The following is a 24,099-nucleotide window of genomic DNA, read 5'->3' on the forward strand; positions in this document are numbered from 1 at the left end:
GAGTTGCAGCCCTCCCTTCCTGCGGCTGCCCTGCCTCATCTGCAGCACTGGGGCCTGAGACTTCCAGGGTCACATTCAGGCACTAGGAGGTGAAGGAGCTGGGGGTGGAGGTAAGGACCAGAGGGGCAGTCCCTCAATGCCATTGCCTAGGTTGGAGACTTTCACTGCTGTCAGTTTAGTGATCGTAGCTCCATATACACAGTGGCTTGTCTGGTACAGGAGAGCCAATCTGGCTCATGCTGTGTCCCAACCAAAGGCCGAATGAGGTTCAGTGACCTCCGTGGAGCGCCTACATGGGCTGCGGACCCACTTTGAGGAAGTCCCAGTGTCCCTGCGAAAGCAATGGGCCTCTAAAGAAAGGGACAAATGGATCAACTAGGATTCGGCCATCAAGAGCTCAGGGACTGCCACCCCAAGCTGCACAGCTCCTCCAGGCCTGGCACCAGGTTTGCACCTGCTGCATAGTACCTGCTCAGTTAACACAAGGGCCGAGGGCAATGGACTTCACATGTCACATAGTGATGTCCTCTGTGGAAGGACACTCCAGGCTTATGAACTGGGGACCTTGCCCACTCTGAGAGGATCTTTGGGATGTAGGTCAAGACCCCAGCCTGGAAAAGGAGTGACGGGAGTCAGACCCAAGCAGGCCTAAGTGCGTCTCAGGGAAGCGTTGTCTGTTATGTGCAGAGCAGTAGGTACTGGAGGCTTGCAGACAGGGGACAGGGACATGATCAGATTTTGGATGAGGCTGCAGGGATGATGTGGAGGTCGGAGGAAGGACAAGGTGCGTGGGCCAGGACAGAGCGTGAGCAGGGCCTGAACAGAAGGCCATGTAAGTGGCAGCAAGTGGGAGTGGAAGGGACGTGGCCGAGGCTCCAAGGTGACTGGGCCTGTTCTGCAGAGGTGGGGTGAGCCCCATGGATCTGAGAGTCATTCTAGGAGATATTCAGGAGCTTAGGTGAGGCACATATTGGAGACAAGACATGGGCAGGTGGCCTCTCAAAGCAGAATGCTCTGTGGTCCCTGCGGAGCAGTGCAAGGTATAGACTGTGGGTAGATAGAAACCAAACCTATGTGGGAGCAGAAGGCAGAGGCCAAGAGGCTGAGGGACCCAGGGCTGTGACTCCATGCAGTTCCCTAGGTCTCTGGCCTCATAGCCTTCCCACCGCTCAGTGTTCTTGTCCCAAGAGCAAAGAACATCCAGATCTAGCAGGGGACCAGGCCCCAGCATCTCCAGAAAGCTTTCACTGATTTGCTGAGGCCTGCAGCACCAAGCTCCTGCCCTTCTGGTTCCCCCACAGTGTGTGTCGGTTCCCCCTGCAGCCCCTGACCTGTGAGGCATAGAGCTGGGCCAGCCTTGCCTCTGCCTGTCACCTGGGCTAGCCCCAAGTGTGCTCTGACAAGTGTGAACTGCATGACATGCAGCTGTTCTCCCTGAGGCATGCTACTTACAAGGGAAGAGGCCCCTTGGAGGAGGCCACTGCAACCAGCCCCCAGGGATGGGCCCATGGGAACAGCAGAAGGAGCCCTCTGGGAAAGAACTTGGGAAGCCTGGGAGGGGTCCATGGGTCTGGTGGGCAGCTCCAGTTGAGCCCTGGCAAGCACTGTATAACTCGTGGCAATCCCTCCTTGGCTGAGAAGGCCTTTGCCTTGGCACTAGGCTGCGACTAGTTCTTGGGAAATAGTGAGTGGCATGTGGAGTTGGTCCAGTTCTGGGGGCCTCCTGTCATGTGCTGGGCAGGGGACATTGCTGAGGGGGAATGACAGAAAGTCCTGGAGAGATGCCCTTGAGTCCTTGACTGCAGGCTTCCCTTTCCTATGAGCCTGGCTGTGGTTAGAACGGCACCCACACAGTGAGCTGACAACATCTGGGGCCCAGAATCAGGAAGAGAAGCAGCTTGGGCTAAGGAGTACTAGGGAGGAACAAGACTTTGGTGGGTGTGGGATGGGAGAGCCTGCATAGCCTCTGACCTTCCTGTGCTCTGTCCCCCAGAGACTGGCCGATGCTGCAGAGAACTTCCAGAAAGCCCACCGCTGGCAGGACAGCATCAAGGTGAGACACGCCTGCCCCTGCTGAAAGTCCCTGGCTCCCTACAGTGCATGGTAAAGTCTCCCATGAGTGGACATGAGGCTCCCAGTGGCCTCCTCCGAGAAAGCACCCCAAATCTGGAGAACCTTGGGCCAGAGAGGCCTTATCAGACTTCAGTCCAGAGAGACACTAGGAGAGACACTGGGAGAAGGGAATTGTCCCCTCCGAGGGGACCTGGAGGCACCAATCACAAAAGCCTCTGGCTACTCCCCAGAGCTGAGGCAGTGTGGGAGGGAGAGGGGAACCCTGCTGGCCAGATCAGTTCCTGGATGGGTTTGGCATTGTCTAGGCCTGGGAACACCTGTCTCTTTGCTGTCTGGCCAGTCCCTGACTGGGGCAGGGTTCTGGTATCCTCCACAGCTACATAAGTGTCTGGGCTGTGTCTTGGGATGGGGGTAGGATGGGGGTGCTCTAAGAAGGCCAGGGCAGAGCTGCCCCCTAATGCCCAGGGACCAGTAAGAAGGGTGGAGTAAGGCAGACCCTTGATTCAGCCCAGCGCTGGGCCAGGCATACCTGGGCACATCTGCCCCAGGAAGACGGTAGGGCATCCTCACATCACTGATGAGAAAACTAAGGTACAGACTAGTTAGACCTACCTGAGATTACCTATTGGTGGTAGAGTGATGTCTGTGATCCAAGCCCCTAAGCCAACTCCTGCTCTGCAGTCCCCCACTCCCCTCCCACTCAGATCACCCTTAGCCTGTTCCATCTCACTCACACACTAGCCACACTGGTCCTTTCCCATCTGGTGGGTGCTGGCTACTACCCTTGGGAGTTCAGTCAAGGTTGGAAATAACACATGACTTTTTTTTTTTTTTTTTTTTTTTGAGAGGCAGACCAACAAAACACAAAACAGATCTTTCACCCACTACTTTATTCCCTAAATGTCTGCAACAACCAGGGCTGGACCAGACCAAAGCCAGGAACCAGGAACTCAATCCAGGTCTCCCATATGATGGCAAAAGCCCAACCACCGGAGCTGTCATCCATTTCTTCACAGGGTCCACATTGGCAGAAAGCTGGAGTCAGAAGCTAGAGCCAGGTGTCGAACCCAAGCACTCTGATACAGCATGCAGGTGTCTTCACTGGACAGTGCCTGCCCTCTGATGACTTTTTAGTAAATGAGCCAGAGACTGCCAAACTCCTTGCCTGCCCTGGAGCCCTGGGACTGACTCTTCTCCCTCCTCACTCTGCAGCACCACCTATCCATGGTCTCTCAGTCAGGAATACGCATGGCCATGGCCCCTGGCTCTTACTCTCCACCCAGACCATGTCTCTCCCCTACCCAGAGATAGCCCCTTCCCTGGCAGCTTCACCTGAGGGCTAGCGCTAATGGACCTGGCTGTTCCTACCTCCCTTGCCAGCCTCACTGCTCCTCTGCACACCACACTGGACATTTCCTGCAGGACCCTTCCTGCCCCAGGTTCTTTGCCTAGAATGCCCTTTATCCTGGAGGCTACTGTCTCTCCCCAGCCTGTCTGCCCCCTACTTCCTCCATAACCCTCAACTTCATGCAAGTATTGGGGGAAAAAAATGAAAAGATTTCCTCTCCCTCCTATTCCAGACTCCAGATGGGAAAAAGAAGCTACTTTGGTCCCAACCCTATTTTTCCTTCCTTGCCTGAGCCGAGAATCTTAGGCCTGAGACTGAGTCAAGTTATTGCAAACAAAGGTAGTTATCCATGGGGACTGCCAGGAAAAGACCCCAGGTCTTAGGAGCATTGAAAAGATGCTGAGACAAATGCTGCTTGAGGACTGTCCCTTGGGGACCCAGGCAGGGACCTCAGTTTCCCCATCTGGCAAAAGACAGCTGGTGTTGGTTCCGCCTGTCACCTCAGGCCACATGGACACCGATCTTGTGATGGTGGGGGTGGGTATCTGGCCACACTGGTTCTTGGGCCCTGGGGGCGATCTCTGGCTGACTGTTCCCCAGCTTGACCTGATGTGCTCCCAGCTGTGGGTGTGACCACAGGGACAGCTGGACCCAGCCTGCCCTCTCCCCATTGTCACCATGCTGTCCATCTGTGTGTTCCACTGAGGTCTCAAGCATGGCAGTCACGCCCTCCAGCCCAGCTGCAGGAGCCCTACTCTTCTCCCCACAGCCGCCCAGCTGAAGGGTGCTGGTGCTAACAACAGACCCATTAACCCACACTCCGGCCAGTGCTGCCTGAGCTGTCTGGAACTGGTGGCAGTGGCTGTGGAGAGATGGGGGCTGTCCAGGCTGGGGATATCAAAGCAAGGCTGGCAGAAGGATGGGTGTTCTGTCACCAGTAGGCACACCACTCACCCAGAAACCATGTCCTTCTGTGACTTTCAAAAGGTGATAGGCAAGAAGCTATATTCTTTCTAGTACTCAGGACAGGCACCTGGCCTATACCACATTCTAGCCTTGAACTCAGGCCTTTTTATCCAAGCCAGGTATTCTCCCAGGAATGCCCTTACTCAATCCTTCCAAAGGACAGAGGCTTTCTCTCCAGTTCTCTGCCTAGGACTCCTATTCTGGCCCTGACCCTAGGACTGGCCCCCAGTGCTCACAGTACCTACCTTTGGATCTTTCCTGCAAGTTATCAAGAGATAGTTTCTGGACCAGTGTTCCTGGAGCTCATCTGTCCCTCTCCACCTCCAACTCTCAGTTCCTCCAGGCTGGGTGCACTTGGGCCTGACTTGGTGCTATCCATCACTACTGTGTGCCCTAGCTGGGTATCCTGAAGACAGAGTAAGTAGGTGGCTCTGAGCTGGGGAGATGGTACCCAGCAATTCTGGATACAGAGGAGATGCTTGGAACTCATTACAGTCAGTGGGGTGTACTCCGCCCTTATTGATGTGCCGATAGCACACAGTGGTCTGCATGCAGACCTCAGGGAGGGGGTTGTGCCCTCTGCATCGAGACTCTACATGGAGCTTCCTGGAGTCTCCCTGAGCCAACCATAGCAGGAGATCCAGAGGACTCTGTCTGAACATAAAGCCTTCCTCCCTTTCTTTCTTTCTTATTCCCAGGTCAGGGTCCCATGCACATGGCCATGGCAAAGGCAGGAAGCCTGTTGCCACAGCCCTGTCCAGCCCAGACTTCTGGCCACCAGGGAGGCTATAGGCATGACTCACAGGCAGTGCCTCCCTGCTCCCTGCTCCCTGCAGACAGACACAGGTGCTCTAATGCCCATAACACTTAGAACAGATGGAGATAGGCCACCTGCCAGGTCAGGCCTGGTGCCAGCACCACACTACACCAGTATTGTGTGCCACCTAAGCCACCCCCAAGAAGGAGCTAATCCATGGCATGGTGAGGTGAGGAAAGAAATGGTGGTTCCAGGGCCTCTGTGCCAACACCAGGGCCTGCAGGAGATAAACCATGTCCTGGGAGTGTACATGGGGAGGAAACCTGCCCTAGGGAATCCGATGGGGGAAGACATGGTCCTGCCACAGAGAAACTGATGGGAAAGATAGCTCTGCCTGGGGAGCATGGAGGAAGGCTGTGAAAGCTGGGCCAGACTGGAGAAGATGACTGGATGGCACAGGTGACTTCCCCGCCTGTGGCTCTGACCAAGCCACAGAACCTGCTGCCTGCCCCTCTGCCAAGCCAGCAACAGACGGCTGTCTCAGAAAACAGTCTTCTCGGCTGAGCTGAGCTGAGCTAAGCTGGCAGGGGACCAGGGTGGGAAGGCCAGGCCTCCTCATACTGGTATGGCCGGGTGGATGGTCCAGGCCCCGCGAGGGGCTCATGGGCAGGCACAGTCATGTCTGACCAGCTGTAGCAGCTGCCTTTCAAGGCAGCAGACTGTTGTTCCCCATGCTTAGCCCAGGCTCACTGCCTGTCCCTCCCCCTGCCCCATACCCTCCTGCCCTCTGTGTGCCACCTCCCAAGAGTGTCCAAGGGACTTCAAAAAGTTTGTGGAAAAGTGGAAAGAAGAGAAGGTGTTTTTCTTTCTAAAACAGTCTGTTCATTTGCATTTCTACTTGAAAGGCAGTAATCAGAGATCTTTGATCCACTGGTTCTCTTCCCAGATGCCTGCAACAAGCAGGAGCTCCATCCAGATCTCCCATGTGGATGGCAGGAACCCAAGTCCTTGAGCCATTTGCCTCCCGGGGAGCACATTAACACAAAGCAGAGTAGCCAGGACTTGAACCAGGCACTCCAATATGAGTTGCAGGCGTCCCAGATATCATCCTTTTTTTTTTTTTAAAGATTTATTCATTTTATTACAGCCATATATACACAGAGGAGGAGAGACAGAGAGGAAGATCTTCCGTCCGATGATTCACTCCCCAAGTGAGCCGCAACGGGCCGATGCGCGCCGATCCGATGCCGGGAACCTGGAACCTCTTCTGGGTCTCCCACGTGGGTGCAATGTCCCAATGCATTGGGCCGTCCTCAACTGCTTTCCCAGGCCACAAGCAGGGAGCTGGATGGGAAGTGGAGCTGCCGGGATTAGAACCGGCGCCCATATGGGATCCCGGGGCTTTCAAGGCGAGGACTTTAGCCGCTAGACCACGCCGCCGGGCCCCCAGATATCATCTTAACCAAATGCCTGCCCTAAAAGATGTTTCTTTTGATACAAAAATATTTTGAAATCCATGCATAGTTTTTTTTTTAATAATGTGCATTTTCCTTGAACTTTTTGAAGTCCCAGCATATGTATCACACATATGTGGGCCCTTCAAGCCCCACCCCTCACTGGTCACCTATGTGCATATCCATGTGAGTAGGGGATGTGTGTAAACTCAAAGAGTGTAGTCTCCCCACCCCATGCCCAGATAGATCACAATCGCCCTGAAAAGCCCAGATCACAGAGCAGAGTGCCAGCATGTGACCCTCAGATCCTGAGGACACCTGTTGGAACCTAGCCAGGGCCTCTCCTGTGGCCTGCGGAGGTGCAGACCTGCAGGGCCCCCACCCAGGAGTAGGAGTGGTCCTGCTTCTGTCCTGTTTGCCCCCTCAGAGGAGGCATCATCGTCCTAATTTTGTAAGTAAGAGGTGGAAGCCAGAGGAAGGGCCTCATAGGGCACCCTGGCCCCATCGGGGAGCTAGGGACAGTCCCTAGGAGAACTCCTGGAGGCAGGGCCTTTGACTCAGCCTGTCTTCACTCACTGCTCAGGGTCCCATGGCTCATACCTGTACAAGTTGCAATCTGGACCCTGAACCCTTTGCCAAAGCCCCTGCATTCATTGCCTGGATAGTGCCGCATCCTTATTGCTTAACCCAGGAGGTGGTTACTAATGGTGGACATTTGGGCTCCGTGGAGGTCAAAGTAGACATGGAGGCCTTCCTTAGAAAGCCCTTCTCCAGCCCTGACCTTGATGACCCTACCCTGACACACCTCTGGTTTCACGTCACACAGTTGAATGTGGTTGACCATGCAATCTCACATGGGAATTGCCTGCCACCATCCTAGGTTCCTCTCTGTGCCAAGGTAGGCAAAAGGCATGGCCTAATCTTCCTGCCCATATGTATCCAGGTTTTGAGGGTATAAGAAGAAAGCACAGAGACTCCTACACCTTACCTGTAGTCTGCAAAAGGCTAGGAATCCTATTTGTTGTGTCTCTGGGGTCACCAGCGTGTTATCATCCACCACAATATCAAGGCCGTGGGATGAAAAGAGAAACAGCCGTTGGGGCAGCCGGAGAGGCAGCACAAACAAATACAGACAGGACCCAACTGCAGCCCAGGAGGGGAGCCCAGGGCCCCCACCCTTGCCCTTTCTCGTCCTTGCTGAAGCTTTGCTTGCAAAGTTGGCAAGTGAAGCCCCAGGTTGTAATCTGCAGTCCTCCCCGTGCGCCCGCCTGTTTTCATTCCAAGGGAAAGAGCATCAGAGCCGTGTTTATAACCCCTTTTTAGATAACAAATCACATTTTCTTTTCGCCAGCGAGTGTGTTGAATTGATATTTTTTTCCCCTCAGTTTAATGGGTTTGTGTGTTCAGGAATGATCTTCATCAACTGAAACTCCTTATTGTGTTTGATGTAATGTCAGCTTTCATTATGCACTTTGGTCGGTGCTGGCGCCGACAAAGCCTCAGCGCCCTGTAGCCTGGGCCCCTGCCCCAGGCCCGTCTGGGCTCCAGGGATCCTGGGCAAGGCTGGAGATGAGCTGTGAGGGCAGGTTGGAGCCAGGGTGCAAAGCCTTCCTTATTGCTGGCATCATCTGTGTGATGGGGTCACAGGGCTGTCATGAAGAAACACCAAACCCCCAGATGCTTGGTCTCACATTCCTTGGGAAAATATGGTCTCCCCCAGCATGGCCCAGCATGCAGTCAGTTTTCCCAAATGCCTGGGCTAAACTTGTGTGTCCAGTCAGGAGCCTGCATTCCTCAAGTCCCTGAGACAGTACTGTACTGTACTGACCTCCTCAGCCCACGACCTGAAGAGCCTGGGGCTCGGAGAAGGAGTTGTCCAGCTTTGAGTTCACATGACCATTACCCCGAAGCCAGGCCTTGGAGTGGATAACCACGCCAGACCCCAGCCTGCAGACAGGATCACCTCTCTCACACTGCAGGTTTGGGTTAACCCCAGCAAAGCCAAGGAGCACCTGGGGAGGGCGCTGTAGACATTGGCCCTGCAGCCCCCCTTGAGTAGGTGGCCCTCGCCGACACCAGGCTCACCTTCTGGCAGCCTCTGGCAGCTACGCTCGGTTCTGATTAAAGATCATTAGACATGAAATTAGCCCGTTTGTGTTACGGGTCCCTGGGGCGGCCAGCGATTATGACGCGCAGATGGCCAAGAACCCAGGCAGCGGGCAGCGGGCAGCCAGGCACGGGCCAGGACGGGCGGGCGAGGCCGGGAGGCAGGCATGCAGGCTGGGCTTTGTTTTCCCCCGCTCCTGTTGTGTCAGCCCCCTTGCATTTCACAACAAATCACAGATAATTAATAAGTACATGCCCGTAATGAGCAGGCTCTTTAATAGAAGAAATTGGAAGATGCCGCGCAGAGTCATTATTTCACTCGAGCCCAGACTCTGCGCTATTTTTCCATCTTCCTCGCTTCCCCGTCCTGGCTCAGCCAGCGTCTCTGCACCAGCCAGCCCAGCAGAGAACCTGCCTCCCTTCAGGATTGCCTGTGGGGACAGGTGCCTGAGTCAGAGAGCCTAGGGACTCAGACCCATCTGCCTACTTCGCCCTCCTGGGACCCAGTTGGGATGGAAATGGGGCATTCCCAGACCTTCCAAGAAGGCAGGATGACTGTGGATGGGGGAAGGAATGGGGCAGTCTTTGTCCCTGAGCAAATCAAGGGGTGTCTCAGGAGAGCCGAAGCTGTGGATGCTAAGGTCTCTGCACCCCTCACACCCTCCAGGAGGAAGACATCATGTACTATGATGCCAAGGCCGACGCCGAGTTGGTGAGTGTTCCCATCTGTGCCACAGGGGCGGGAGGGGGCAGTTCTGCAGTCAGGCCACCCTCTCCTGGCCTCCAGGGCCTCAGCCGTAAAATGAGTGTTAGGATCCGGGATTTCCACTCTGAGCTCAACTCTATAGTATCTTTATGCCACCAGCTACCTCCCATCATTCCCCCAGGGTTCTGACCCCCTCCAGGGCTGTGTCTCTGTGGCCACTAAAAGCGGAACAATGTTCAGTATGGGCAGTCTCAGCTGCCTGCCTGAGCTTGACGCAGAGGCACCTAGTCCTCCCTCCATGGAGTAGTTCATATCCTTGCATTAAGAAGGGTCTGGGTGGCCCCAGAGGAGAGAGAAAGATGGGGGAGCTTCCTGGAAGAGGGCAGGTAGAAGCAGGGCCCAGTGGCATAAAGGTGCATTTCCAACCTGTGCAGCCACTTTCTGGAAGGAGGAGATATAGCATAGTACACAGAGCATTCTCCTGGGTGGCCCTAGCAGGGTCAGTGCTGGACCATAAGCTCCTTTAGTCTTGCCCCAACTACAGGGCACCCCACTTCTTCAGCTGACATTCAGCTCATGGTGGCACTGAAATTGAGGAAACTATCCCAGAGCCACGATGCCCCCTGTGCCTCCATGGCTGGGCTTCCCTGTTCAGTAGTGAGGCCATTGACACTAGAGAACTTATGTGAAAGACACGTGACTGCTAAGGAGGGGGAGGTGGCTTCGGAGAAGACAAAAGTGTCTGAGGGCGTTGGCAGTCACAGTAGACAGTGTCTAGTGAACTTGGCTGAGCTGGAGTCCCATTGCCTGCCTTCAGGGTGCACAGTGGCAGGGAATCTGTGGAGTCTCACCTGTGCATGCTGGTGCAGAAGACCTAAGACCCGCTCCTTCTATGGGAAGGGAAGTCTCCTGGAGTGAAAGGAGGTATTAATGACACCAGGAGGTGGAAAGGCTGTAAAAGATCCCCACAAGGCATCCCAGCACAGAGCCCAGCTGGCCTGGGAGAAGCTTCAGAGAGGGCAGGGTCCCTGAGCAGGAAGCAGGGTGGACTTCAGCAGGTGTGCATCCCTTGGCTGAGCTCCGTGGCTCCCAGAGAAGTTGCTAAAATTAAAGCTGGAATCTGAAATTCAAATGAAGAGCGAACCTTTAATTAGACCCTGAATCTAATTCCTTACCCCCCTCGGCAGCGGGCTGTAATTTTAGCAATCAGTGCATTAAATATAAACCCGTCTTCAGTTGCCCACTGACTCAAGGCGCTGGGCTCAGAGGGTACCACCAAAGGGCTTCTTGGCCAGCCTGGTGCCCAGGCCCCCACCAAGACACTCCTAGCAACATCCCCAGCTGTATGCAGCACTCTGTCCCCAGCCATAAATCACTACCTCTGTGGCCCCAACCCCTGGACACCTGCCCGGGGTGGGCAGGGCTAGGGACTGCCCAGAGAGGGAGATTGATGCTGGGGTGGACCTGAACAAGGGTCAACTAAGCTGCAGATCCAGCCAGGCCCACCCCGGTATAAATAACAGCACGCACACATTTCCCGACTCCTCTGCTTGTTGTGTTGTTTTGTTTTTTTAATCTTTGCCAGAGGTACAGTTAGAGATCTTTCTAGACCATTTACTTTTAAATTACCATCCAGAAGGTGGGGGTGGGGGGAAAGAGAAGGAAGGAAAAAAGTTCGCCAGCTGATAGCTTATCAGAATGGAATCCAAATGTCACATTAGTTGGGAAAGTTGGGAGATTAAATTTTCCAGCGCCCTTCATCTGCCGTTGACATTTCGGGGGCTTTCTTCTCCCGCACCTCCCCCTCCTCTGAGCAGAACGTGAGCAGTGCACGCTTCGCAGGCAGCCAGCTTGATGCTCGAGCAGGGCCAAAATGCTTAAGATGCTCAGTTGATTGTGACCTGCCCAGGCTTTACCAAAGCACCCCCCCAAAAAAGGGGCTACTCCAGGGGTGCATGAGGAGTGCTGGTGGGTGAGAGAATGGATGGTATTCCAAAGGAGGGGCACCAAGAGGGCAGCACATTGAATTTGGTCATGCAAGATCCACCCTTGAAGAGATGGTATAGAGTCTGCTGCTGATACCCCAGAGAGCCGTGCTTGAGGATGTAGAGGGCACATCTACCTGGGTAGAGAGGTTCCCCCCCCAGACAAACATGACTGGGCAGTGCCCCAACCAGGGGAGGAGTGGGCACATGGTGCACAGCAGGGTCAGCATCACTGGAGGCATGCAGGGTGATCATGGGGGTCTCAGGGGGCAGTGGGAGAGGGTGTGGGGGCTTCAGCTGTGTATGCTCACTCTGGGGTGAAGCTCCCGGCTCTGCTCCTTACCCCACCTCCCTTTCCACCTTTCCCTTGCCGCTGGGTCTGGCTCTCTCCTCTGCTCCATGCTCTTCCATCCCTGTGTGCACACCTGCACCCGAGCCCCCTCCCTGCCCGCCCCACCCCTGGCGGCTGCGGCATCAACACCGCAGTCACAGACCCACTCCTGCCAGCCTATGTGGTGGGCGGGAGTGCACGGCGCATGCCCAGCCTGCCCAGCCACAAGATGCCGTAATTGGCACCTGTCAGGCGGCTGCAGCTCATTTTAGAAAATCAACGGGGGCTCTTACAGTCCTGCTGCTAGCAGACGCCACGGCCCCTCCCTCTGGAGGTCACTAATTCTTAATGTGAGCCCTCAGCCCAGCCTAGCACCCCCAGTTCCGCCCCCGACCCAGTTCAGCCCCTAGAGCATCCCTGCTGCAGGAAGTGAGCCCCTCCCTGGTGCCAAAGGAACTCAATGCAGAGGATGGGCAGGACCCTACAGAAGGTATGGGGCTCCTGGGGGTAAGGGGTGCTGCCACTGCCAGGCCCCCTGGCGATTACATGGGGCACATGCTTGTCAGCAAGAGGGCACAGCCCACTCCCTCTGTTCACTCGGAGACCTACCTCTCTCTCTGAGAATTGGTTTTAAGGCATCTGGGGGAAGGGTCAGTTAGGTTTTGGCTGCAAAATCGGAATTTAGCAAATGTGGGGGTAGTATGAGTGGGCAGAGTATGTGGGAGTCACAGTCCTCCTAGTGAGGGTCCCTACTCTGTGTTCCTCGGTCCTTGTGCCTCTGGACTGTCCCTCACTCTCTGGCCACAGTGGTCTCTGAGAGATGTCCCTAAGACAAACCCCCACCACTGCCTCACTCGTAGGGCTATCTGACGCTACTTCTTAATCCTGACACTGCCCTGGGGTCCCCTTTCCACAGGACGACCCTGAGAGTGAGGATGTGGAGAGGGGGTCCAAGGCCAGCACCCTCAGGCTTGACTTCATGGAGGACCCCAACTTCAAGAACAAGGTCAACTACTCGTATACGGCTGTGCAGATCCCCACGGACATCTACAAAGGCTGTGAGTGGACAGAGCCATAGGCTTCCGAAAACTCCTGGGGGGAGGCCAAGGGGTGGACACTTAATGGCCAGAGCTCAGGCAGCAGGTGTTAAAGGCCCTGGGGCCTGCTACTTCTGATACATTCATGTCAGCACCTGCAGAGTAACTGTAGTCTCAAAGAGGGGGAGGTCCCCGAGCTGGGGGCCAGAGGGCAAAGTCCTAGGACTATTGTGTTGTTTCCAAGTTATAAGGCATCCCTCAGTCCCTTCTGAAAGACCCCTCCTGGTCAGCTTGACTTGCCCGGCGGCCTGCAGCAAGAGCAGAAAGGATGCTGCCCGCAGGTTACCTGCCTGAGCTAGCCGAGGGGCACTATCACAGACAGCCACGCTAATTAGAACAGGAGCTACAACGCCCTTCCCAGTCATCCCTCACTACTCACACAAATTACATTTTATATGTTTTTTATTTACTGTGTCACTTTTAATTAAATCTGTAATCGCCCACCGGAAGGGGCATGGTCCCCATTTCCCAGCTCAGCGTGATCTGAGTGCACGCACGTGTATGCAGATTGGGGTGCTAAGGAACTGGGGAGCAGCAGGTGTTGCACAAACCTGTCTTGCTGCCCCGAATACATGGGGCAGGGGGCAGTGTGCCCAGAGCAGAGGGTCTTCTCCTGGCTCTGACCTGTGCCAGGGTCACCCCTGTGCTGGCTCCAAAGAGGGTTATAGGTCAGTGTGTCTAAGCCACTTACAGGGCAGGTGGGAACCCCAATGCCAGGGAAGGCCAAGGTTTGCCAGGCTAACTCCCAGAAGATAATAGTGTGTAAAATATTGGAGGGCATGACTTCATTGTTTTCCTGAAGGAGAAAAATAGAAATGGTTCAACTCACTAAGTTTCGAATTTAGGAATAGGACCGTAACAGACTCCTCAATAGGCAGAGCCAATGCTAGAAATGTGGTTTTGTTTTCCCATTATGATCAGTTTGGGGAGGTCATGGGGACAGACAGTGTGAGAGCAGAAGAGGGAGATGAAACAACAGCTGCCCCGGGACCATAGGAAGAAGGGTGCTCCCTGGACTATGGGCAGAGCCTCGAGCAGATGTCCATTGCACCTGTTCTACACTCTAGACAGCCTCAGCAGGGCTTCTTGGGTTCTTACTTGAGGTGGATCGCAGCAGGGGTCACAGATGTTGGCAGGACACCCCGGGGAAGGAAGAAGATAGAACAAAACTGGAGGGAAGGAATAAGAGTGAGATGCAGAGGCCGCCTCCTGGCACTTTCTGAGTGTCCAGGGACAAGTGTCCCACACGTATCAGGCACAGTTTAGGGGCTGGGGACTGCTGAAGCAATCCTGGATTTTTGTCCAGGTCCAGGGGGCTGTAGGATTGGATGGAGCCCATTCCTCTGAGTGTGGCGAGGTAGGTCTGGCAGGGGTTAGAGCGGGACCAGAGGTGGACTATGAGAACTGGATGCACCAGGGTCCTCTCAGAATTAGAAGGCAGTGTGTGGGTATGAACAGGAGTGCCCTGTGTCTGCGGGCATGGTCAAGTTGCTGGGCAGGTAGGTTTGCGAGTGAGGGTATCACACAGCCAGTTAGAAGCAGAGGTCAGGTGTAGCTGTACCTGCTGGGGATGCCGGCTGCATGTGTGTGCACATGCATGCAAGCGCACATGCCCAAATTCCAGAATCCTGGCACCGCCCCTGCCCTCCAAAGCCCCCACCCCCACCTCTGCCTGTTCCCGGCCCCAGTTGATTAATCATGGAGCTGAGTGGCTTCCAGCTTATCAGGTGCCTTAATAGCTGAATAATTCCAGCCCCATCAGCGAGCCCTTAATTGCTTTCTTGTGGCTGCGGCCTGGAGTGCATGCTGAGTGGGTGAGCTCCCGAGGGGAGGAAGGAGAGTGGTGGGGGTGGAGGGGGACAGCCTTGAGCTCTAGGCCGCCTGCTGGACTGGGGGGAGGGGCCCCAGCACACAGCTCTCTGCCACCTGGGCAGCCTCTCCCCAGGGCCCGCAGTTGCTAGTCTGCCCATGTGGGACCTGGCTGGAGGGCATGCTGAACTGTTCTTCAGACAGCTTGGGAGGAGGGGTAAGGACCAGAGGGTCTACTTGGAGAAACTGGCACAGCTCCAGCCAGGCTATGAGCAAGGGGAGGGGGCTGGAATCTGGATAGGCAGAGGAAGGGAGAAGCTTTCTAAGTGTCACAATGGGGGGAGTCAGCAGGGACAGTGCAGGTGCTTTCCATCCCAGCCTCCTGCTTTCCCCTCCCCAGCCACCGTCATCCTCAATGAACTCAACTGGACAGAGGCTCTAGAGAACGTGTTCATTGAGAACCGCAGACGTGACCCCACATTGCTGTGGCAGGTGTTTGGAAGTGCCACCGGTGTCACCCGCTACTATCCGGGTAAGGTGCCTCGCCCCTGTTACCAAGCACCTGACCCAGGGCCTGTGGGTTGGGAATAACCTATCCTGTGCAGCCTGACCACCCCCCTCAGACATGGCCTTTCCCTGCCATGTCTCCCCTCACCTTCTTTCCTCCCACAGCCACCCCATGGCGAGCCCCCAAGAAGATCGACCTGTATGATGTGCGCAGGAGACCCTGGTGAGCGAGCAGGGGCATCCCCTCGGCTCCCCGCCTCTCCTGCCTCCCTCCCTCCCTCCTCATATCCAGGCCTGCGAGCAGGGCGCAGCCAGCTCTATCCAATTTTCATTTCACACATCGTTGCCACTGGAAAATGGAGCCCATCACCCAGGCAGGCCTCCCAGCTGCCTCTGCCCCCAGCTGCTGCTGGCACTCCCACCCCTCTAGACTGTGGGCTGGGACCAGTAGGGGCTCCAGAGTGTAGGTGCAGCCTCTTCTGGGTGACCAAGCCAGCCCCCAGCCCATGCTGGGAAACACTGAACACTCTGGTGTGCCCCCTCCCAGAGCAGCCACTAATGACTGCTTTCCTGCCACCTGCTCTACCCAACACGGTGCTCATCCCTGCCACTGAGGCCAGGGACTGCCTCCTGACTCCTCTCTGAATTTACTGCTCACCCTCCTGGGGTTTGTTGACCTGCCCAGGGACCAGATAACTCACGCACGGGCAAGGGCTGGGTCTGTTTTATTCAACCAGGGCTCCCTGTGCTACCCAGACCCCCTGTAGAAACATATTGGATTGGTGTGGAGGTAAAGGAGGCAAGGACCCATAGGACCTAGGGCTGCCAGCCATAACTGAGGCTTCTCCTGGACAGGTACATCCAGGGTGCCTCATCGCCCAAGGACATGGTCATCATCGTGGATGTGTGAGTGGACAGCATGGGCAGGGCATGGACTCTGCTACATGGAGCATGGGTGGCGGGGGAGACAGAAGAGCCCCTGCATCCTGCCTATGCCTCAGTGGCCTCTGCCTGACATCTCCAGGAGTGGCAGTGTGAGCGGCCTGACCCTGAAGCTAATGAAGACATCCGTCTGTGAGATGCTGGACACGCTATCTGATGATGACTATGTGAACGTGGCCTCGGTGAGTGCCAAGGCAGCAGACAAGCACAAGGCCAGTCTGCTCCTGTGACCACTACCAGCTTTATGCCTCAGCTGCTGCGCTGGACAGACAGCCTAAACCCTCATCCCACCCTCACCGTCCTGCAGTTTAACGAGAAGGCACAGCCAGTGTCCTGCTTCACACACCTGGTGCAGGCCAACGTGCGCAACAAGAAGGTGTTCAAGGAAGCTGTGCAGGGCATGGTGGCCAAGGGCACCACAGGCTACAAGGCCGGCTTTGAGTACGCCTTTGACCAGCTGCAGAACGTGAGCCCTGCTGGGGGTGGGGCAGTGGATGGGTGACTGAGGGCAGGCAAGCACCCAGGCTCAGTGACACTGGGAAAATTAAGACTGATGGCCTTGTTAGCACCAAACAGGCAGCTGGAACACAGAGCACCATCTGCTGTTGGTGGGGGCGGAGGGGCTGGTGGTTTGCAGGGGGGTTGAGGAGGAAGCCCAGAGGGCCAGGGAGGGAGACCCTAGACAGGGAGGGGCTGAGAGCCATCTGACTCTGCACCCACCCCACCCAGTCCAACATTACCCGGGCCAATTGCAACAAGATGATCATGATGTTCACGGATGGTGGTGAGGACCGCGTGCAAGACGTCTTTGAGAAGTACAATTGGCCCAACCGCACGGTGAGGCTGCGCCCAGGGGAAGAGCTGAGTACTGATTTGGGCTCAGTTTGGAGGAGTGCTGCTCTCTGGTGGCCAAAACAGTAACTTCAGGCTCCTGCAGGTACGCGTGTTCACCTTCTCCGTGGGGCAGCACAACTACGACGTCACCCCCCTGCAGTGGATGGCCTGTGCCAACAAAGGTAGCTCCCTAGGCAGAGTCACTGCCTGCCATGTCTACTGTCCATTGGGGTGTTGTCCACCGTCTGTCCATCTTTCCCTGCATAAGGCTGTCTATTGTTCCATCTGGGGTACTGCCTAGTGTGCTCTTGCCCACCCCTACAATTCAGCATGTCTGTTCATCATCTGTCTCCCAGCGGATCTGCTCCTGCATGTGTCTGCCGATCAGTCCATCACTGTGCACTGGGCCCTGGCTGCAGGGAGCATCTGGTTGTCCCTACCATTCTAGAATGAGAAACTTCAGGTTCCCCTTCCCACTCCGGCTCTTATCCACCCTCTGCCACTCACTCTGCCCTTGCTGCCTCAGTGTTGGTCCCAGTGGCAGGGCAGGGAGCACAAAATGCTGTGAGTTTGGGGGGAATGACATCAAAAGAAGGAGCCTGTTGGGTAAATGGAACAGCAGTCACAGAGGCAAGATCACCAGTGCTGCCTGTCCTGCAGTGCTAGCCAAGCCCATCCCTGCCTCTCCTTCCTTCGTAGGTTACTATTTTGAGATCCCTTCCATCGGAGCCATCCGCATCAACACACAGGTAAGTAAGACTGAAGGTGGGAGGAGGCCGTTCCCCCCAGTCCGGTTTTTTCCCCAGAAGCTGAGTGTGGTGGGTCAAGAGCGCCCCCTGGTGGGAGTGGGGACATGTTCCTATGCGTAGGGTGACAGAATAGGGGGCATGCAGTAGGAAAGGGCACTTGCCACCACTGCTGCCCCCTCGTCCTCAGGAATATCTAGACGTGTTGGGCAGGCCTATGGTGCTGGCAGGCAAGGAGGCCAAGCAGGTGCAATGGACCAACGTGTATGAGGATGCGCTGGTAAGGCCTCTGGCAAGGGAGACGTGGGGTGGGCAACATTCCCCGGGAATGTAGCCACAGGGTCAAGGCCCTTGAGGACCCCCTCTTGGGGAAACCAAAGCAGAAGAGAAATAAGGGGGCCAATGCCTGAGCTCCTCCTCTGAACCCTTGGGGCAGGACTGACTACAGAAGACCCCATTCTCCTCTGCCTCCAGGGACTGGGGCTAGTAGTCACAGGGACCCTCCCTGTCTTCAACCTAACACAAGATGGCCCTGGAGAGAAGAAGGTGAGGACCCCCAGGAGGAGGGTTGGGTGTGGCTGAGAGGGGCATGGGAGCACAGGGAAGTAAGATGGACCTGGAAGAGTGGCTTGGGTGTGGATGGTGAAGGGGCACTCTGGGAAACTGAGCCCATCACAGAGCCCCTTCCCCCCCCCATGACCTCTGTTCCCAGAACCAGCTGATTCTAGGCGTGATGGGCATTGATGTGGCTCTGAATGACATCAAGAGGCTGACTCCCAACTATACGGTGAGTGTCCACCTGCACACCTGCCCTGCTCAGCCTCCTCTGAGGACACCAGGGACATCAGCCAGGTGCAGCTAAGGAGGCTGAGGGGATGACACATCTCCATGGGACCACTGAGTTCAGAGAACCAGGGAAGGCTTTCTAAGGAGGGAGCCTTGGACCCAGAACTAGGGACAGCTATTAAGGGCCAGGCTACAAACATGTCAGTCTTTGCTGCCATGAATTCCCAGCCAATATTCCATTTAGTTGTCACATTGCAAAAGTGGCCAAAGAAGTGGGCCTGGCTTTGTCTAGTCCAGTGTTATTTGTAGATACTGACCAATGAGCCTGCTGGCCAGGCTAATGGCTCTGCAGCTTGTTGGTCAAGCCAGACAAGCAGCACCCCTTAGCAGGTTGGAAGGCAGGATGGGGGAGAGGTGTGGAATCCAGAGCATCCCTCCCTAGTCCTCCAGACCCTGAGTTCCACCCCCACCCGATCTGCACCCTCAGCTTGGAGCTAATGGCTATGTGTTTGCCATCGACCTGAATGGCTACGTGTTGCTGCATCCCAACCTCAAGCCCCAGGTAAGGCAGACTGCTGGCCTGGAGTGTGGGGAAACCCTGTGGGATTTGGTCTCCTGACTTCCCGCCCTGCCTCCTGCAGACCACCAACTTCCGGGAGCCAGTGACTCTGGACTTCCTGGATGCAGAGCTGGAGGATGAGAACAAGGAGGAGGTGAGGGGCTGGAGTGGGTAGGGCCAGGAGCGGGTGCAGAGGACTGGGTGTCACGTGCCTCTTGTCTCCCAGATCCGCCGGAGTATGATTGACGGCAACAAGGGCCACAAGCAGATCAGAACGTTGGTCAAGTCCCTGGACGAGGTGAGGCAGTGGGGGAGAGGGAACCTTCTGTGCCCCTCAGCCTGCGCTGGCTAGTACCTGACCTGCCTTTCTCCCAGAGGTACGTAGATGAAGTGATTCGGAACTACACCTGGGTGCCTATAAGGAGCACCAACTACAGGTAAGTGAGATCAGGGCTGGGGGGTAGGTAGAGGGCATGTAGCCCTGGGGCCTGAGCAGCTGCAGCCCTCCCACCCTGGTCTGCTGTGCCCACCAATCCAGGAGGGTACCCATAGCCAGGCTGCCTGCTACCTCCTGGGCCACCCAGCACCCGTAGGGCCTCAGCCTCGCCCTCCTGGAACAAGCACAGTCCTGTGTGGAGGACAGAAAAAACATCTGATGGCTCCTTCCCCGCCGCCCTCTCAACTCCTCCTGCCTGGGCTGCACCCATGGATGCCCACACCCGAGATTTCAGTCTCAACACTTCCACTGCCTGCTGTCAACCAGCACAAGAGATGGGGAGCTGGCAACCTTGTGGGCCAGGCCCCTGTCAGCAGAGGTTATCCTCCGGGGGTGCCACACTGCTGCTGCCTTTAGAAATGCCCCCACACTGCAGGGCCAACCTGCAGCTGTCCCTCACCATAGCAGAGTTGACCTGCCTTGAGCTGGCTTTCCCAAACCTGAGTGTCCTAGAACTGTGGTTCTCAGTCCTGTAGCAGCTCCCACTCTGGCAGCTAACTCACAGCCAGGGTCCAGCCTCTGCAAGTCTGCTGCTAGTCGAATGGAGGAGGCCAAGCAGGCAGGTGGGGTGCTGCAGGAGGTTGCTGGGGTGGTCATGGAGTGGTGATTGGCTTGAGGGGTGGGAGTTCAGAAGCCTGGAGGAACACTTGAGACAAGACCTGGACCCCCAAGGATTTCTAAGGCTGTGACTCTCCCATGGCCAAGCAGGGTCAGATCACAGCTTAGAACTCTGCCCAGATCCAAGGCCATGGGGAAGGGTGCAGTGTAGCCCACCTGTCCCCAGCAGTGACCTGTACTCCTTTTCTCCTCCCCAGCCTGGGGCTGGTGCTCCCACCTTATAGCACCTTCTACCTCCAAGCCAACCTCAGTGACCAGATCCTGCAGGTCAAGTGTAAGTGGCCCGGCCCCTGCCTGCGCCCTGCACCCTTGCCTCTCCCCGCACTCCGGCCGGCCCCAGGCAGCACAAGTAGCCACTGCTTGCCGGCAGGATAGCCTCTCCTGCCCAGTCTGCCCACCCCAGGTGCCTGCAGGCTGAGGCCCCGGCCTTCGAAAGTCTGGAAATCTGCATGCTGGCCTTTTCAGATTTGGTTCTAGACCATTCTCTCACAGTTTCCGTTGAGGTTTCTGTTTTTGGTTTCTCCTATTCCGTGTCTTCTCCCCGCCCCCAAGCCTGCCTACCCTGAACACCCCTGGGGGCTGCATTCTTGGAAGACACCCCCTCCCCTCTTCTCTCCCTCCCTTGCTTCCTGCTCAGCTCCCACCCCAGGGTCTCTCTCCACCTCCTTCCCCATCCTCACTTCCCTCATTTCCCTCAGTTCTTCCTCTGCCTCCTGCCTCATCTTCTGCCTGTCTCACCTTTCACCTCTGACTTCTGAACCTTCTCTCTGCTCCTCTTCCTTCCTCCCTCCCTCCCTCCTCTTCCCCCCCTGCAGCCTCCCCTGTCCCCTGCCTCCTCTCCGTTTCCTCACTCACCTCCACTATGGCTCTCCTCCACCCTGGCACCCTTGTCCCTTGCCTCTCTCCCCCACTGGCTTACACCTGCGCCCCTCCCAACCTCCCTGCTGCCCCGTCACTGCCTCTGCCCTGCCACTGTGCTCCCTGCTCCTCTCCCTCCCCTTCATGCTGGTATCTGCCTCCCCTCTCCATCCATCTGTCTCTCCCACTGTCCTTCCCGCTACCACCCACTCTCTCCCCGCTGCCTGTGGCTCACTCCTGCATGTCCTGCTCACCCTGGGTCTCTTGTGAGAGGCCGCAGTCTCCAGAGCCTGTGGCCCTGCCTGCCCCTGAAGTCACTGGGAGGGAGGCTAGGGCTCCGGCCCCACCAGGCACCCCCCAACTCCCCTGCCTGGCCGCCTGGGGCTCATCTCCTTTGAGTTTTCTTGCTCTCTCTTTCTCTCTCATGTCGTTTTTTGCAAGAAGTTTCCTTTCGGTATGATGATGAGACACAATATTTTCATTCAAACAGCCATTGAATAAAATATTGTTTGTGCCCCTCCCCTCCCCCTCCCCCTTTTCGTTTGTTTTGTGTTTGTGTTGTTTTTGTTTTCCTCGCTTTCTCTCTTGGTGGACTGTCCCAGTGCCAATCAGCAAACTGAAGGGCAAGTATATTCAGAACCAGTGCACCCTCCCCCTCCCCCGCCCTTACACCCCTGCTTGCCCCCCTCCCTGCCCAGGACCAGCCAAACCCCTGCTCTCTGGAGCTCCCCTCCCAGTATCCCCTTGGCTCTTCTGGTTCTCACCTTCCTCTGACTCCTCCATCCGTTCTGACGGATGGCCCCCTCCCCGGCCGTGGCTGGAGGGTGTTCTCCAGCGTGTTCCAAGGGCCCAGGTCCCTTCCTCATAACCTGTACTCCTGACTCCCTCTAGAAAGGCCCCTGCCCCTCCCCACCCTTGACCTCCCCTGTCTGTTCAAGACAACTCAACAGTGGGTCCAGGGCTGCAGGTCTCTGCACCCCCTCCCACCCAGCAGGACAGGAGCCCAAGATGCAGGGGCTTTGGGGAAGGGGCCAGCTTCCTCTTAACAGTGTCCTCCTTTGCTCTGTCAGACCTCCAGAGCTGGCGTCCGCCCAAGGCAGAAAGGCTTGGCAACCTCACACCTCTGCCTGAGGCAGAGGGGCAGCGGAGGGACAGGCTGGATATTTAAGGCATCCCTACCAACTTGGGGACTGCCCTAGATACTGAAGCCCCCACTCTGCCACCTCAGCCATTCCTGGCACCTTTGCTAAGGCCTATGGACCCTGCAGCTCCTGCCGAGGCTCAGCAGGTGTGGGAAAGTGTTCCCTTGGGGAAATGAACACTGACTGACTCAGGGACTGTGGGCGGGCTTGGCCAGGGACAGACTGGGATCTGTCCATCCCAAGGGGTGGCAAAGGAGCATCAAGGAAATAAGGCTGGGTATGAAGACTGAGGCCCTGACACTCCAAGGTGTCCAAGAAAGCTGGCCAGGTCCTGGCCGAGAACAAGGGATGGAGGAGAGAACATAAATGCTCCTGGCACAAAATCATCCCTTCGAGGGAATGTTAGGGCAGATGAAGCATGGAGAGCTACGAGGGCATGTCCCCATGACCTAGAATCTGACTCCCAAGAATCCTTCTAGACCCTGTCCTGCCCGGGGATACAGCCTCACCCTGGCTCGGGTGGAGGTGGGAGACAGGTCCTACTCCCACTGGTTTGAGTTGTCTTTTTCTCCTCACCCCACACACCCCACCCACTGACCCCACAAATGCAGGGCCCTGGAAACAATGACAACCACAGCCTAGGCCCCCTCCCTGCCCCTTCTCCCTTTTTATTTCTCCTCTTCTCCTCCCTCCCTTACCCATAAGCTTGTGTCCAAACCCTGCCTACAGTCCTATCAGAAAGGAACAGTCCAACCAGTGACCACCCAGCCCCTCCAAGCACCCCGAGTCCCACCTACCTGGAATCTCGCAGTGCATTGTGGGTGTATTGGGGAACAGGTAATAGTCCCAATCCCTAGAAGATAAAGTGCTGGGGACAGAGATGGGAATATGGGTGAAGACAGCTAGATGGGACTGTGGAATGCCTAGGGGGCATCAGGCCAGAAGCAGACAGACACCTCCCACACGCAAACAGCTGGGACGGGGGAGGTCAGAGCTCCAGTGACCACATCTTCAGCTGTACTTCACCCACACACTCATGCACATGCACATATTTGCTCCCACATATGTAAACACACGCACTAATGTGCTTGCCCTCTCTCTCTCACACGCACACACAGCTCATAAGCCTAGGCACAGATCCATAATCACCTGCTCTACTTAAGCCCCCAGAATTCCTGCCTGGCTTCTCTGAGCCCGGAAAAGTCCTCATTGGGTAGAGACCCCATCCCTTCTTCCCCACCTGCTTCTCAGGCTCCCAGGTGTGCTGGCTCCACAACCAGCCCAATCCCTCTCGGCTCCCACACTCCTCTCCCACCCTGCATCAACAGTCCTGCACCCTAAGGGTCTCCCCTCACCCAGCCTTGGGTCCCACCAGACCCCCACAATGCACTGCCGCCCATCCCCGTCTCTGGTTGGACTGTCTGTGCCCGTGAGAGATTTCCCGCCCCACCCCCTCAGTTTGGCCATGTTGATGCCTGACGTGGAACCAAAGCAAGACCTACTAAAATGCAAACAGCTGCGGCAAAGAGAGTGCGGGGAGAATCCGCAGTCAAAAGCCAATTCCCTTCCTCAAAGTCTCTTTGGAGGCAAAGGGAGCTCCGCATGTGGTTTTTTTGTTTTTGTTTTTGTTTTTTTTCTCCATGACGGATGTAACAATCAGAACAAAACTGGCATCTCCCCAGACCATGCACATATATAGCAGTGTGTGTATATATGTGTGTGTGTGTGTGTGTCCGTGTATATGTGCTATACAGCCGTATGGAAGCATATACAGCCACGCCAAGGGACTCACTGCCGACAGAGGACCAGACCCGGGCAACATATTGGCTATAACTTCCCTCTTCCCGTGATGCCATGCTCTAGTCTCCACAGCCTCCACTCCCTTTCCCCCCAGCCCTCCACCAGTCCCAACTCTGGCTCAAACCCGAACATGGACGTGGCGGGTCCCCTCTTTGCTGGTGTCTCCCTTCCTCCAAGCC

General features: G+C 56.2%; 1 protein-coding gene across 13 annotated transcripts in view; it reads left to right on the forward strand.

The window, feature by feature from the left end:
* Positions 1 to 24,099, forward strand: part of CACNA2D2 (calcium voltage-gated channel auxiliary subunit alpha2delta 2) — a 135,521-nt gene that overhangs the window by 104,334 nt on the left and 7,088 nt on the right. For all 13 annotated transcript variants that reach the window (XM_058678625.1, XM_058678635.1, XM_058678626.1 and 10 more), the window contains exons 4-22: positions 1,994 to 2,053; positions 9,372 to 9,416; positions 12,643 to 12,784; positions 15,033 to 15,164; positions 15,305 to 15,362; positions 15,995 to 16,045; positions 16,164 to 16,263; positions 16,389 to 16,547; positions 16,811 to 16,918; positions 17,019 to 17,097; positions 17,615 to 17,664; positions 17,852 to 17,941; positions 18,136 to 18,207; positions 18,374 to 18,448; positions 18,935 to 19,009; positions 19,089 to 19,160; positions 19,233 to 19,304; positions 19,382 to 19,443; positions 20,318 to 20,394. In XM_058678625.1, coding sequence (XP_058534608.1) covers positions 1,994 to 2,053; positions 9,372 to 9,416; positions 12,643 to 12,784; positions 15,033 to 15,164; positions 15,305 to 15,362; positions 15,995 to 16,045; positions 16,164 to 16,263; positions 16,389 to 16,547; positions 16,811 to 16,918; positions 17,019 to 17,097; positions 17,615 to 17,664; positions 17,852 to 17,941; positions 18,136 to 18,207; positions 18,374 to 18,448; positions 18,935 to 19,009; positions 19,089 to 19,160; positions 19,233 to 19,304; positions 19,382 to 19,443; positions 20,318 to 20,394 — 1,579 coding nt within the window. The remainder of the gene's footprint in view (positions 1 to 1,993; positions 2,054 to 9,371; positions 9,417 to 12,642; positions 12,785 to 15,032; positions 15,165 to 15,304; positions 15,363 to 15,994; positions 16,046 to 16,163; positions 16,264 to 16,388; positions 16,548 to 16,810; positions 16,919 to 17,018; positions 17,098 to 17,614; positions 17,665 to 17,851; positions 17,942 to 18,135; positions 18,208 to 18,373; positions 18,449 to 18,934; positions 19,010 to 19,088; positions 19,161 to 19,232; positions 19,305 to 19,381; positions 19,444 to 20,317; positions 20,395 to 24,099) is intronic.

The sequence above is a fragment of the Ochotona princeps genome, chromosome 21, assembly GCF_030435755.1.
Source record: "Ochotona princeps isolate mOchPri1 chromosome 21, mOchPri1.hap1, whole genome shotgun sequence".
In the NCBI taxonomy this organism is placed as follows: Eukaryota; Metazoa; Chordata; class Mammalia; order Lagomorpha; family Ochotonidae; genus Ochotona; species Ochotona princeps.